This window comes from Coptis chinensis, chromosome 6 (assembly GCF_015680905.1).
Source record: "Coptis chinensis isolate HL-2020 chromosome 6, ASM1568090v1, whole genome shotgun sequence".
Taxonomy (NCBI): Eukaryota; Viridiplantae; Streptophyta; class Magnoliopsida; order Ranunculales; family Ranunculaceae; genus Coptis; species Coptis chinensis.
In genome coordinates, this window is record NC_141461.1 from 96,835,939 (window position 1) to 96,850,845 (window position 14,907).

A 14,907-nucleotide genomic window follows, 5' to 3' on the forward strand; every position below is an offset into this window, starting at 1 on the left:
TAGTATGCAATTGAAACTGGATTTGGGGTTCGATTTCGGTCTGGGTTCGATTTCGAATTTTTTAACCTTTTTAACGGGTTTAGGACTAAATTATCAGGTTAGGATCGGGTCGGTCTGGGTTTAGAGAGTGTGACCAAACCCTACCCTATGTATTTCGATTTGGGTTCGGGTTCGGGTTTTGTCAGGTTCGGTGCAGAGTTCGGTGTGGGTATTTTGTTTGGGTTTGGGCGGGTTCGGGCAAGATAGACATCCCTATCTCGAGATATTATGCAATTAAAGCTATCAGAAATGAGTACAACAACAACAAGATTGATTGATGATCTCTGTTATTTGCTTTCACTTGCGTCAAAATGTTGTTTAGATAGAGTATAATCACAGCTTAGAAATAGCCCACTTGCACAGCAAGGAATGAATTGAATCTTCTACTTCCTAAAGTATTCGTTTACCCCCAATGTACAAATAAAATTACAATGGAACGAGAAAACTAAAATACATAATGAGTTAATGGCAATAGTTTTTATGATCTTGGTTTCACAACGCCACCAGCTGCTGCAATCTTTATCCTCTGTTGATGCTCTGCAACTTTAAAATTTACGATTTCCATGAATAGATGGGAATCTAGTACGCAGTCATGGGTTCCGTAGACGGATGCTTGGACACTTGCCACAAGCTTTGCTATCTCTCGACCAGAGAACCCTTCTGTCTTTCGAGCAGCCACGCAAATTACTTCTTGAGGCAAATCCTTTACGATTTTCTTTGATTTCTTGCCCTTGAATGGTCGCCACCAAGACTTGGGATCATCTTTCTCAGATAGGTATTTGTCCAAGTAGAGAGTCAACAACTTCGCCCGTTCCTCGGCCCCTGGAAGAGGGAACTCAATCACCTCGTCTATACGGTCTGTGACAGCACTATCAAGATCACCTGGCCTGTTGGTTGCGAGCACAAGAGCTACATCTCGTGATTGGTCTCCTGTTCGAAAGAGCAATGCATTGAGAGCACTCCGTTGAGCTTCACTCATATGGATGCTGTTACGCCTGGCATTGAAATTCAATACAAAAAAGTATAAGAGTATAAAACTATTGTAACTGGAATGTTCTGTGGAGAACTAGCTCCGAAGTACAAACTGTCAATCACTTTTGAAGGAATACTTCATAATAATAGGAGGTAGAACATCACAAGCTATACTCAAGCCTCAAAGTACACTGACTAATGGTCCATTATGCCACTGAATCGTCTAAATATGCTCTTCAAAATTTTCGGACTTTACAGCCTACAATTGGTCATTTTCAACTGGTTGTCAGTTGTCACAATCAACAACCAAATCAAATATATTTACTTCATATCTGGTTACTAAAAATTTTGTATAACTAATATGTAAACACTGCAAAGTAAGTGTCAAATAAAGTAAATATGACACACAATTAATTAAGACGCTACAACCATGCAAGAACAATCTGAGGTTGAGTGTAGGTTTCGAATAAATCTTTTCTACTTCACGTGTGTGCCAAGGATTCTGCATATGCTGTGGTAAGGATCTTGGTTGAGAGGGAAGGTGGCTTGAGGATCAATTAGAGTGAGTGTTGAGTGCCTAGCAAGGTCGAATGCAAGTCCATAGCACGGTGCACTATTAAAAATTCTATATTGAAGTCTATTACACAACAGGAAAATGAAATGAAAGGTAACTGACTCAAATCCTTATAAAAAAAACTCAGTCAACCATAATGCACCTCTGTGTTCATAGCAGTTTAGATCAACCTAGGCAAAGCTCATCCTCAGATTATGGTGCACTCTTTCATAATTACACTGGTAAATACAAGTCAGGTGAATAGAAACTTACTCGCATAAGAAAGCATCGGCCTCGTCAATAAAGAGTAGTAGGCCTTCCTTTGATTTCTTAGCCCAGTCGAATATCTGATGAATCTTGGTAACAGCCTCTGCACCCAGGGGTGCAACATCTCCACCCGTCATCATGGCATAATCTAAACCCTTTTAACAACAACAACAAAAAATTAAAAACAGTAAGTGAAGATTGTTGAAATATTAACAAATGTATCCCACATCAGAAATAAATGATAGAAGACTGAAAGCTTTAATGATAGGGAACATCATAAATTATAAACAGTGTTTTCAATATAGGGACGTGATAAAAAATTAAACACAAACTCAAGTACGAAAATATATATCATAGTTTGTGACAGATACTATTATAAAAATAAATCCAAGAAACAAAAGATAATGAGATACCGATTTCCGCGCTATCTCCTTTGCAACCATAGTTTTGCCAGTCCCAGGAGGCCCATAGTATAGCATGTTAAGAAATGGCGCCTGATGAGCCTTGGTATTTGCAGTAGCTCCAGCAAGTTGCTCTATCCTCCTACGTAAAGAAGGGTGGAGCACAATATTTTCCAAACTTGGTTTACTTTCTGTTTTTCCACTACCAGAAATAGTTTTCAACCCCTTATTGTAAGCACGAGAGAGTGGCCCTAACAAGGGATACTTGCCAATTGATGATTCTCTAATTAAGGAAGGCTGGCCCAGTATCCGGTTTATGTAACCCCACATTACTCTTGCACCTTCTCTGAAAATAGAAAGGAAAATTCATCGTATATTAGGCAGTGTGAAGCTATTAGAAGGTACATTAAAAGGAGACAATTTTAGCCAGGAGGAGAGGATAAACATGGCGTGTAAAAATATGATTACAGCCAAAATCTTTCATATTTTTACCCTTTTCCTATCAAAATAGATAAAGGGAAAATTAAAAACTTGTGTCAATATATTCCCCTCATTACACAATTTAATTGGTGTTTTATGCGACAACACCAGAGAAAGACCCTGGGAAACTGCCTTCCTAACTCCCTCGGCCTCAAAACATAATGTCCGAGAGTTCGAATCATGTCCATACAGATCGACTAGAAATTTATGTAAAAAAGCATGTGATTCCGATAACAATGAATTAATCTAAAGCAAGTAAAAATGTTACTAGTTACAATAATGGCACGTGACATAAAATCACGACAGTTACAATCCGTTCCTCGCAAGATTTTGGAAGCAATAAAATCAAGTCAAACAGAAGATAATGATAATATATAACTCACACCTAGTCGTGTAAACTCCAGCAGCTACCGCAGTAACTCCTCCGACAGCCATGATTAATTTAGTACGGTCTGTCAATAACACCCACACACCATCTGCAAATTGTTGTTCAATGATCAATAAATTCTCATGTTCCAACAAAATTACTAATATTGGAGAGAGCAACAAAAATGCATGTCCATTTTGTTCACTAAACATTTCATATCAAGAGCATGGAATAACTATTCTTCTCTGCATCGAAACAATATTATGGAACATGTAACTTCAGGAAGATACCAGAATCAAAATTGAATGCCAAGTAGCAGAGAACACAATTTAGTGCTTAAAAGTAAAACCTGTGAGTATATATAGCTACCAAAACGAATACAATTACACTTTTAAACAGCTTATAGAGCCGCCTGGACAATATCTGCTGGCTCAGCTAATTTCCATGACTCTGATTAACATACTATCCATATGGTAAAATAAGATCAAACAGAGGACAGAATAATAATTTCACACCTTCAATGTGCTTGAAAGTTGTGTGAATAGCAGCAAGCCACTTATCTTTTTCCCCTTTCAATTCTTCTTCAAGTGTTCTCATTTTCTGTTCTTCAGTTAACTTCTTCTCAAGAGCCCGTGCTTCAGCTTCAGCCATAGTGTTAACCCTAATTGTTTCTTGTTCTATTTCAGCTTTCACTTTCTCCGTATGGCGCTTCTGAGCTTGGATTTGTTCTTCTGAAGTACGCCTAGCTTTTTCTGTTCGTTCAGAGGACAACTCTTGCATCTTAACGAATTCAGCGTTTTGTGACCTTTGGGTTTCATGCTCGGTCTACAAAAAGAAAAAATGCATGAATGCAGCAAGCCATTAGCAAAACCAAAAGAAAACACACGAGGCAAGACTTCCATAGTTATAATTTGAAGGATTTGATTTGTCATTGTTATTTTGAAGGACAGGACATTGCTATTTTGAAGAATTTACATTAATTTACACCTTTTTTGAGTCACATTTCCACTACAATAAAGTCTAGACCTAAAAGCAGCCATTCATCATATTTAAGAGACCCAATCAAACCCGATTTTTATCTTTTTGCCTTTGAGTTCAGAAAACATCCCTCCCCCACCCTTATCATATAGATTTTTGTTCCAATGACATTACTCAATCAAAATGTGACTCCTGATACCTGCATTCTCTTTCTGTCAAACTCATCTTTTTGGCGTAAATGTTGTGCTTTTGCTTGCGCTTGTTGTGCTAGCAAATTTCTTTGTTCTTCAGCCATTTTCCGTTGCCGCTCCTGCCATTGCAATATAGCTCATTGTCATGAAATAATAAAAAATCCATAAATCAGCAGAAATCAGCAAATAATAAAGAATACCAAGCCCTCATCCACCCTTCAACCCTGACCTGAAGGCTTAAGGGTTGAGAGGACTATTTGATTTTTTTGAACTTCTACTAAAGATTTATAACAATGTAATCCATATGTGAAGAGCCAGCTTCACTTCAATAGTTTATTCCAAATTCAATGTGAATAACATACTGCAGACCTAACCAAAAACAAAGCCACACTCCCATATTAGACTTAAGAGAAATAACAATGTTTGACCCCTTTGTTAAAAAAAAAATGTGTAGCCCAGACGCCTAGTAAGCAGAGCTCCCGCCATTGCAGGCTCTGGGGAAGTCCAAATGAGCGCAGCCTTACCCCCACATGAGGAGAGACTGTTTCTGTGGTTTAAAGTCATGACACCCAGGTCAGTGGAGCAACTTTACCTTTGTGCCAAACCACACTTTCGTTTGACCCTTTTGATACACTTGTACCATTTAGTGTGTTACAGAAGATAGCAACAACGACACACATGGCAGATACAGTAGAAACTTTGTCACGGTATTTGAAACTGAAATCTCAAAGATCTTCATGTGAAAATAAGGAAAAAAGTCAAGCATATCCACTTGTTAGCATTTATCTAGTTTGAGCATGCGGCTGTAGTTTGTAGTGGAGGCCAAGTATGTGGGTTTTGTAAGTACTTGGATGCAACTAATACCGCCAAGTGAACATACATATAATTGAGGTGCAACCTAGGGTTTTCAACATTGCAGTCACTTTTCACATTCTCTCTTCTGTCACAATCCTGAAACCATGATGGCTGAACCATGGGTTCCTAAGTCCTATTTAGGTATTAGTTTAGTAATTACTAAACATGTTTCTATTCTAGTAGTTTTTATTTGTATGAAATAGGATTATTAATAAGTTTCGAATTTGTTGTCCTATTCTATTTAGAAGTAGGTGGTATTATTTAAAGGCATCCTAGGCCTTTAGTGTTAGATGGTTTTTATTGAATAATTGTTTTAAATAATTGTTATTCTAGTTGAACAATTAAACCATAGATTTACGTGTTTATCTCAATCAAATCTAATATGTATTTATTATTGATTTATTGTTGTTTGCTTCCGCCGACGTGCTACACCATAGGCATATTGATGGAGGGGCCCTAATGAGGGGACTTGTGAGGGCCTAAATCCATGGTGTACAAGTTATGAGTTTGGGCAGGCCCACTCCAAACCAACCGAAAGAAAACCGTAAAAAGAAATGAAAATAAAATGGGAAGGGACTAAGATGCTTAGAAAGAAAATAGTAAGAAGTGATGTAATGAAATAGGAAGAGATTTTAGCGCTCTAAGTAAACAAATATAGCAAAGAGGAAAAGAGAAGTTAATAGGGGTCAATCTAACCCACTAGATGGCAACCAACTCTTCCGCATTGCGAAGCTTTTCCTAAACTGCTCAATCATGGATACCCATGTAGCCATATATTTCTAGTCTACTTCTATAGGAAGGCCCACATACAAAGACGAAAAAAAAACATGCCGAGAAACCATTAAAATAAGCAAGTCCTTCCACCACAAACATTTGACTCGAGAGCATATTAAAATGAAATCTAGACACCCAGACTTGTCAAATAAAAAAAAAATTGCCTCTCAACATCCTAAAGTGAATAGGAAGGAAAAGTTTCACATCGTTCACAATGAGAAATAACCAATCCTTCCTAAAGCATTTTGAAGTATGAAACCTTCTATCGCACCTAAGTATTCCTAAAACTACAAGGCCTCCGTCCCATTTTTTTTTCTTTTGCACAGTGGCTTCGCCCGTAAGTTACTACGCTGTTAAATGAAACTCCATACATATTTCTCTACCACGCACAAACTCCTTGTTCTTGTGTTTTCTCCATCACTCATTCTATCACTATTCTCATCAAGCAACTATTTTGTTACTAATACTTTCACTGACTTTCATAATGAAAATGAGCCCATAGCAAATTCTATTATCCCCACTCAAGTTTGTTTTTACTACTTCAAAGTCTCTAAAACTATTAAATTTCTGCATCCAACTCAAAACCAATTGGCAATTAGTATTGCACCGCCAGCCGCATGATCTCAACAACTAGAAAACCACTAAAAAAATTTACTCACAATGTCTTGCTCAGCTTGATGTTCTCGATACTGCGCTTTCTCAAAATCCAACTCCGCAAGACGAGTCGCTTCTTGCAGATTCATAACTTCAAAAATCTAACAAACAGAAAAACAAAAAAATAATTTAACACTTCAAATTTTATTTTAAAAAAAACAATAAATAAAAGAAAACAGTTAGTAAAGACCTGTTTTTTAAGCCGACTGTTATTAATATTCCGACTAGCTTTAGCAGCTCTTTCTAATGAGTCAGCATCCAAACCAGACATAGTTGGTTGGGGCTCAACAGTGGGTGAGTTATCAGCGTAAGCTCGATTGTGTAATACGGAGTATGAAGTGGCTGCAGCTGTGATGGCTGCATACGAAGCTTTTTTTAATGCAGAAGCAGCCATTGCCTAATAATAATAATAGTAACAACTGTGGTTTATTATGTGGTGAACATTTTCTTTTGTTTTCTTGGGGAAGTGTTAAACCTCCCAGTAGGGTTTAACACAGAGTTGGTATTGGGCTTTTTCTGTTTTATTTTTCTTGTATGGGCCCATTAGTAAGCTTAGGAGGCCCAATAGGTTGGGCTGGCATGGTCCATTAATATGCACAAGTCTACAACGTCTAGCGCCTGGGCCTTCTAGACGCTAGGCGGTTTTATTTAATTATTTAAATGTATATATAATAGTGTACTACTTGATATATGTAAATTTACTACCTAACTTAAATCTATTATGTCCAAAATTTAAACAATAGCAGGTAATATATTCTTGGAGTGATACTGTTTATAATTTATTTATAATTGATTTGCTTTTTTTTTCCTTTACAAAAAAAAAATGGAAGATTAAGAAAGAAAAAAAAATTACCTAAGTGGATAGATGAAGAGTGCAGCAATCCATTTTAGCGAAGAAGAAGACCACAATCTATTTTAGCCTGCCCAATTGGACCTTTTATGTTAGCATGTTCTATTGGGCTTTTTATGTTTTTTGTGTGGGGCTTGTAATATGATTGTTTAAAACTTAAGTTCCTTTTTATTTTGATTGGATTTTATAAATTTTACTTAACAAAGCCCAACTAATCTGTCCAGTCCTAGGCTGATTTATCAGCGGCCTAGGCCTGCCTAATCGGCTCACCGATTACTTCAACGATTAGATACTAAATCAGTTCCGCTATACACCGCCTAGCCACTGCCTAGCCCAATTTTTAGAACATTGTTTGCAATTTTGCATACCCTACTCTAACTCTAAACAACTTGACTAATAAATGACGCAATTTCTATCTTATTTTGGGGCGAAAATAGCACCAATCAATTTGGCCAATTGGGGAACAAATGAACAATGCAAATAGCATGGGGATTATCACTTAGGCCATTAATTGGATTCATTCCAAAACACATGAAACTAATATTTGTCGATGTTGGGTCCAGGTGTAACCATGAAACCAGAGCTATTTGATTGATTTGAGTGTTAATAGAGACTAGAGAGAGTGTTGAAGCTTCACATAACTTTGTTTGTAGAATGAGTCAATAACACTTCAAAAATACTTCAGAAAGTGTTGGATCCCAAATATCATTCCCTCACACCTTGCGAAATTATATATTCATGTGTAATTTTATTTGAAAAAAAATAGCTTTGTTTCATAATGAATGAATAATGAAGCCAATACGCTATCCTACAGGTCGGACTATTAGAAGCCTGTTGACGAGATCATTGTGTGACCAGACGCACTAGAAGATTCTAAATCCTTTGTTCTTCCGCTCTCAAGATGCTCTAGAAATTCCATTACTAGAGTATCAGTCCAAGGAGCTCCTAATGGAGCTTCATCCCCTGCCACCCATCCCAGATGACCACCTTTTGGAGTAACTACTAATACACAATTGGGGTTATCCTGAAAAAGGTTTCAAAAAAGAATAAGAGTGAATTAAATCTCCAGATGAATATATATTAGAAGAAGATACTGAGAAGATGAAAAATAAATGGGTATAATCAACATAGTGACACACAAGGTGAAGTCTAACTGCGAAGGTGTAGGACTAAGTGTCAGAAGCAGAAGTAGCCAGTGTGACTTGGATAAACATGTACCTTGATATCATCATGAGGAATACCCCGAGCTGGTGCAATTGGATCATTTGCAGCCTGTGAGCCAAGGAATTAGTATTACTCTCTTATTTTTGGTCGTCTGAACACTAATGTCGAATATAATGGTCCACATTTTCACTTTGAGCAATTGAAATATCATACAGATAGATATCTTAGCAATGCGACTTGTCTACTTTTGGTTCTTATCACATCATTACTTATAGAGTTATGAACAATAACATGTGAAGGTTGTATTAATGTCCATTTTCCAATACACCACTTTTTTTCTTTTTTCTTTTTTGAGAAACCACTTCAATACTCCCTTTTACATCCGCTTGTTAACATGTGATTCTATAGCAGTGAGATATGATTACTGTTGAGAACTACTTGCTCTAAACGCTCAAACTTAGAGAGTGAGCTTCCGCATTATATACCAACACATGGTAGGCACATACCATACCACAAAGATGGAGTGGACTCAGATAACACTCCCACAAACATGGAGTGGACTAGCTAACACTCCCACAACGGGAACGCAGGTCGCACACATACGACAACAATTACACATTCACATATCATATCTAATATTGAAGTGCATTAAATATTTGCCTCTCAAACTTCTAGAGCCAAGTAAATTTGTCCCGTGCGTGTGCATGGCCGTTTGCTTTGTCTGTGATGTCTAATTGGTTTCAAGCGGTTAGACAACTTTCGTTCTCAAAATCTTGGAATTAAAAATTAAGAAACAATCCCATTCTTGTTACACAATATATAAAACAGTTGCAGCATATGAATCAGAACATAATGAGTTGAAAGGGATATGAAATTAAAGTAGTATGGAAAGGAACAGAACACATAATCTAGTCATCCTTTTTCCTAGTGAATCTAGCTTTCACTACAGCAGGAGAAAATCATGGTTTCTCAGAATATGCTATTAGTTCAAATGATTGGAAGCTGAATAGCATGGATTTTTATGCTTCGGTCTTATAAAACAAACGAACGTAGAGTCAAGGTGTAACTCTAAGATCATTTCAATTTTTGTGCTGTACCCCTCTTATTATTTTATAATACTTACTTGTGTCCCAAAAAGTGACATGAAGATTTTGTTTCAGCAAAACAATGTTACAGAGTAGAATTTAAAATCCTGTTAAGAGGTTCTAAATCATTTGCTTATCTTAATGAGATGCAACAAGGTATTACCTGGACACAAAGCAAAGGTATACGCACATCCTTTATAGATTTTGAGCTGCTTGAGTTATAGTAGTAGTCATCCACTGACTTGAAACCAAATGAAACTGCAGGGAGTGATAGATTTTGCCCTAAGCATAGATGTGTGCAACTATATGGCTAAAGATAAGTATTTTTTAAAATGTACATATACCCCGTGTTATTCCTTCATCGAAATCCCTGACAGACTTGGCATTGGCAGCAAGCTGAATGTTGTATTCACCTCCTATGCCTTCAAATAGAAGAGCATGCCTGTGAATCCCGTGTTGTATAATGTTAGAGCAGTATTTATGAGCATTTTAAAAGCATCTCTGTATTATACATTTATACCTAACGTATGACTTCATGTTTAGCATATAATTTGAACTGAAACAAAGTTACCTCATAATTACCTCTTGAAAATTTTGGCGAGTGATCTAGCAAGAGCTTTGTCATATATGTTGTTGAATCCTTTATGAAAATCCTCATCTGCAATGACCAGGTTAAAAGGGTTGCACAAGGATACTGCGCCACGGAGAGAACAATTATCGGATTCCTGAAAAAACACGGTAAAACTAAAAACCGTGCATGACCAACGTGAATATGATGAGGCTGTGTATTTAAAAAATAAAAGCTTAATGAGCAACATTAACTATCCAAACTTGTTAGGACTAGGTGCAGCAGGTCAGAACTCTAACAGAGAGTGGTTGAATATGATGAGAAGAGCAAGAGCTAATACTACAGAATCAGATATCATCAGGAGCATGGTGTGTGTAGTAGGATGCACTGTGGAATGAAAGGAACTGCAGAAGATTCAAGGGTAAGAAACACACTCAACATGTCACTAGGATTTGCTCAAGAAATTGAAGATGTATATGAAGTAAGTTCTTAAGAAAGCTCCTGACTCACTGTTTCTAGGTGTATCCTTGATCAGATGGGATCCAAACCTATAGTGCCAACTTTTTGCAGCTTGAACGGGCCACAAGAAGGGACAATCATAATCAACACAGATGGTTTCTGCAAGCAAACTCATTCAGTTTTGGAGGACTATTATGGAACGCTGTACTCATGACGTTCAAAGGCACATCTAGGGAAGAGGTAAGTACTTATGTGGGAACTACAAGGCCTAGAGGAAGGATTGCAGCCTGCTGCATCACTGAACATCAAGAAGGCACTCATCAACACTGACTCTTTAAGAGCTAACATTTTAAAGGATAAGGAGACTTGTCCTTGGTATTGTCAGAATGTGATACAGTCTACTAAGACTAAGTTGTTATAACAGAGCTGCTGACCACATCGCCTAGTCAAATTAGTATTATGTATAGTACATTAGTACCCCTCCACTAGATGAAAAGTTATATGTACTAGGGGAGGATAAATACTAGGGGTGTCATGTATGCAAGATTTTGAATTCAATACAATTTGGGGTCTGCCTAACCCCTACAGGTACAAATAAATAAATAAATAAAAACTATCCAAATTTGCTGGTTATTGCAAAAGCATAAGAGATGTCATATTCACAAAACTATAGTACTTGTTTAGTTAGTAAATGTGCAGCCACACAAAAAACACTCTTGGCGCTAGCTAATAAAACTAATCATGAAGAGGAATAGGTGGAATATAAAGAAGTTTTAGCAATCTGCAAGGACCTCCTGGAAGCCATGAGATGAAAACAATAGCAACAGAAATATTTTTACCTCACCCAAATACCGGACAAGAATATTTGCTCCAAGAGACCAACCAATGGCATATAAGTTTGAACTTGGGAAACGACTTTTGACGTGATTAACTACCTCACGAAGATCTTCTGTAAATGAAGCTGAATAAAACTGCATGTCACAGATCAGTCATCACATGATTCTTGCTATGCATCTAATTAGTGAAGAAATTATCAAAGTTTAAGCATTGAAATGGTAGACTCTGCAAATTTTTATCAGCACTGTACTAGCAACATTTGTTTTATCAATTTAAAAGAGACAAAAGAAATGCTGAGTTCAATCTCTTCTACTCTACTATATCTTTACTAGAATTCTCCTCTTAAATTGAAAAAACCTCCAAACACTATGAAACTCAAAAAAAAAAGAGTTTGCAGCAGTTTCTTTCTAGTTTGTTAATTGTTACTTGCAAATTAACAAAAGAAATAACTTAATCAATCGGAATGCATGAGTTTTACAGAGACTGAGCATTTAGTCCATGAACTTAATGAAGACTGAACACATTAAGTAACAGGGCAGTAAAGACTGCTTGGCCTTTGTTGAGCCTTTGATAATTAGAATTTAGGCTGTGCGCGAATAGCATATGAAAATCTTCATGGTGAGTTTCAATTCTTTTTGTTTTTATTTATTTTACTTTCCATGTGAACCATCAAATTTCTATACACCCCCCCCCCCCCCCCTCGAACACACGCACACATAAGTTTTGATTCCTTCACTTCCACTGTGATCTCAAAAAAAATATTTCGTGGTACACTTTCCATAGGGAGTGCGAAGGGATATTGTGTTGCCTCAAGGCATGAAATTTGCATGTGCCAAACAGAACTTTCCTGTTTTCTGCGTATTTAAGAGAGGCTTTCATGAACAGATATAGGCAAAAGAGGAAACAGTAAACTAAAGTTTGTTGGGCTGATCACGCAAAACACAAGAGTAGATTGTTAGCAATTTTTAAGTTTGTTGGGCTGATTAAACAAAACATGAGTTTGCTTATTTCTCAATCTATCAAAATCAAGTACCTGACATGTAGTAACAGGACTATTCCCACAGCCACGGCTATTGAACACCACGACACGCCATTTGTTACTTCTTGCTCGAACAAGCATATGCTGAACATAAGTATCACCGCTCCCTCCCGTTAGACCTGGCTGCAATAATATACATTAGTGATCTCTAACTAGTATAAAAGAACATCAAAACATGGGGATTGATAAAAAAAAAAAGATAACAAATTGCAGCTAAAGTGGCATTCCACCAGGCTTCCAGAGTTGAAGTCCTCATTTGATTGGAGTATTGGACCACTGTATCAACACTGACCTAATCCTTTTTGTTAGTACTATGCCCAAACATACATACCAAGCCATTTAAAACTAGCCTAATCGCCCCTTCCAAGGTTCTAACCTAGGATGGGAGGGTTGACCCTGATACCAATGTTAACCATCCAATACTTGTTTATTGCTTATATACCACCTCAAGAAGAGACAAGGACTTATTTTAACTTAAATAATCTCAACTCATAATCTCATGATATTACACTATTAGACATGTCACTTTGGTTATGAAATGACATTCTTTTGTTTCATTTCATAATGCGCACCATCTACAGACCATCCAATAATAAAACCAAGCCGGCCTACCTCACAATATCAGTTTAATAATAATAAAAAAAAAAACTTTGTCACTTGGTGAAGTAGTTTCAAATAAATAAACTCCATAAAGTATTAGCAAATATTTAATTTAAAAAAAAAATGAATTCTTGGACTAACCAGTAGAATAAGAACTGGAGACTCAGCCGGCAAAGCAGAATCATCACCAACAACCCAATCAAGAGAAACAGAACCATCATCAGCAGTTCTAAGACACTCTCTACGCAACTTAACACCCGGTAAAGACCGGTAAAACGATGCAAATATTGTCTCCAAGTGCCGGTTCCAACAGATAATAGGAAAAGGATTGTATGGAAGGTTGAGTGACTTGAAAACGGACAAGTAAGTATCACGAGCTCCACCAGTTAGTTCGAGAGTTTGTGACATGGTTGTGAAGGTGTTGGTTATGTGAAGAGAAGGGTGATGTTTTTTTGAGGAATGGAGTTGAAAAGAGGGGGAGTTTTGAGGATGGGAATGGTGAGAGTGAGAGTGAGAGTGAGAGTGGAGAAGGCGGGAGTTGATAGATGTGGGTCTCGCCATTGGTTGGTTGGGTGGAGCCTTTTTATGAAATTGAGTGGGTGTGATAATACAGCCAATTCAGTCTTTGTTTAATCAATTAAACAGTGCGACTCGGGTAGGTTTTGAGTCCAACCCGAACCCAATAACAGTTAGTAGTGTGGGAGACCTACCAAACTATATTTTGGAAGACATACCCCCACCTCTCCCAAAAAAATTCGCTTTGCTCACTTGACTATAACAAATGCCAAGTACAAGCTTGAGAATGGGTTTTGCCAGAGGCAACATGATGTATACGACACCAAAATAAACAAAACTGGTCACAGCAAATACAGCAGATGTCAGGAAACCACTGACAACTACTGCTGCAGCAACCATTAGAGTTGTAAGTGTCCCAAGCTCCACCATCATTTTGCTAGATATCGAAGCTGGGTGGGGATAGTGAGGAAACTTCCCCACCACATAAGACTGCACGACAAGATCCCATTTGTCAAATAGAAGTTACTCAACTTTACTAGAAAGCTTTAGCATGATAACGATTTTATCAAGGCTGAAGATGGTGCATAAGATGTGTGTAAGGCCGGAGAAGGCTTAACTCGTGCATAAGAGGATTACCAACGGGTTTATACAGCCATGTAGGCTCCATATGTACGTTTAAAAGAGATTTACGTAATTAGTTGGGTAAAAAAACACTCAGGAGTAAACCAACGACATCTTCTTACAAAATAAAATGTGCAAAAACAAATGGTGTTGGTTTCCATTAATGAGAATTAAAACTTTTAGAGTCCCACTTTTTGAGGTAGTGGATAGTTAGAACTAATTGAGTTTGAAAATGTGTAAAACTATGTTCATGTTTAAACAATCATTTAAACACTTTTAAATTAAGTCATTCAATTGATAGAGATTTTTAAGTAAAAATTGTGTAAATTTACACTAAAGTGTTTTCGGACTAAAGTGTTTTCCGCAATCCCATTGGTGATGCTATGAGACAGCAAGACAAGATTCAATTGTCAAATATAACTATAGAAGTGTCACATCCCACTTTGGAGCATCGTGGGACGGACTCGGTGACTTGAAATCAAAAGTACTCAAGTTAATAGTTAAAAAATACGCTCCTAAATGTCATCCTGTTTTAGATAGGATGTTTGAACAATCAAAGACCATTAATACTGAGTAGTTGAGAATGCTCCCAGTGACCCACGTCAGCCCTCCTTTTTTCTCTCAGACTGACACATCA

The 14,907-nt window shown here is 37.2% G+C and overlaps 2 protein-coding genes across 2 annotated transcripts; both read right to left on the bottom strand.

The window, feature by feature from the left end:
- Nucleotides 1–309: 309 nt before the first annotated feature.
- Nucleotides 310–7,002, bottom strand: LOC147495842 (uncharacterized). Its single transcript, XM_086564569.1, has 8 exons — nt 6,722–7,002; nt 6,537–6,632; nt 4,257–4,367; nt 3,595–3,904; nt 3,098–3,188; nt 2,245–2,578; nt 1,838–1,986; nt 310–1,034 (listed from the first exon to the last, which is right to left on the bottom strand). The coding sequence occupies exons 1-8, from the start codon at nt 6,923–6,925 to the stop codon at nt 518–520; spliced, it is 1,812 nt and encodes a 603-aa protein (XP_086420695.1). The 5' UTR covers nt 6,926–7,002; the 3' UTR covers nt 310–517.
- A 1,008-nt stretch (nt 7,003–8,010) lies between these two features.
- LOC147495843 (embryogenesis-associated protein EMB8-like) lies at nt 8,011–13,709 on the bottom strand. The gene is made up of 8 exons (XM_086564570.1): nt 13,275–13,709; nt 12,528–12,656; nt 11,497–11,628; nt 10,213–10,355; nt 9,975–10,072; nt 9,794–9,888; nt 8,600–8,653; nt 8,011–8,405 (listed from the first exon to the last, which is right to left on the bottom strand). The coding sequence occupies exons 1-8, from the start codon at nt 13,692–13,694 to the stop codon at nt 8,205–8,207; spliced, it is 1,272 nt and encodes a 423-aa protein (XP_086420696.1). The 5' UTR covers nt 13,695–13,709; the 3' UTR covers nt 8,011–8,204.
- Between the last annotated feature and the right edge of the window lie 1,198 nt (nt 13,710–14,907).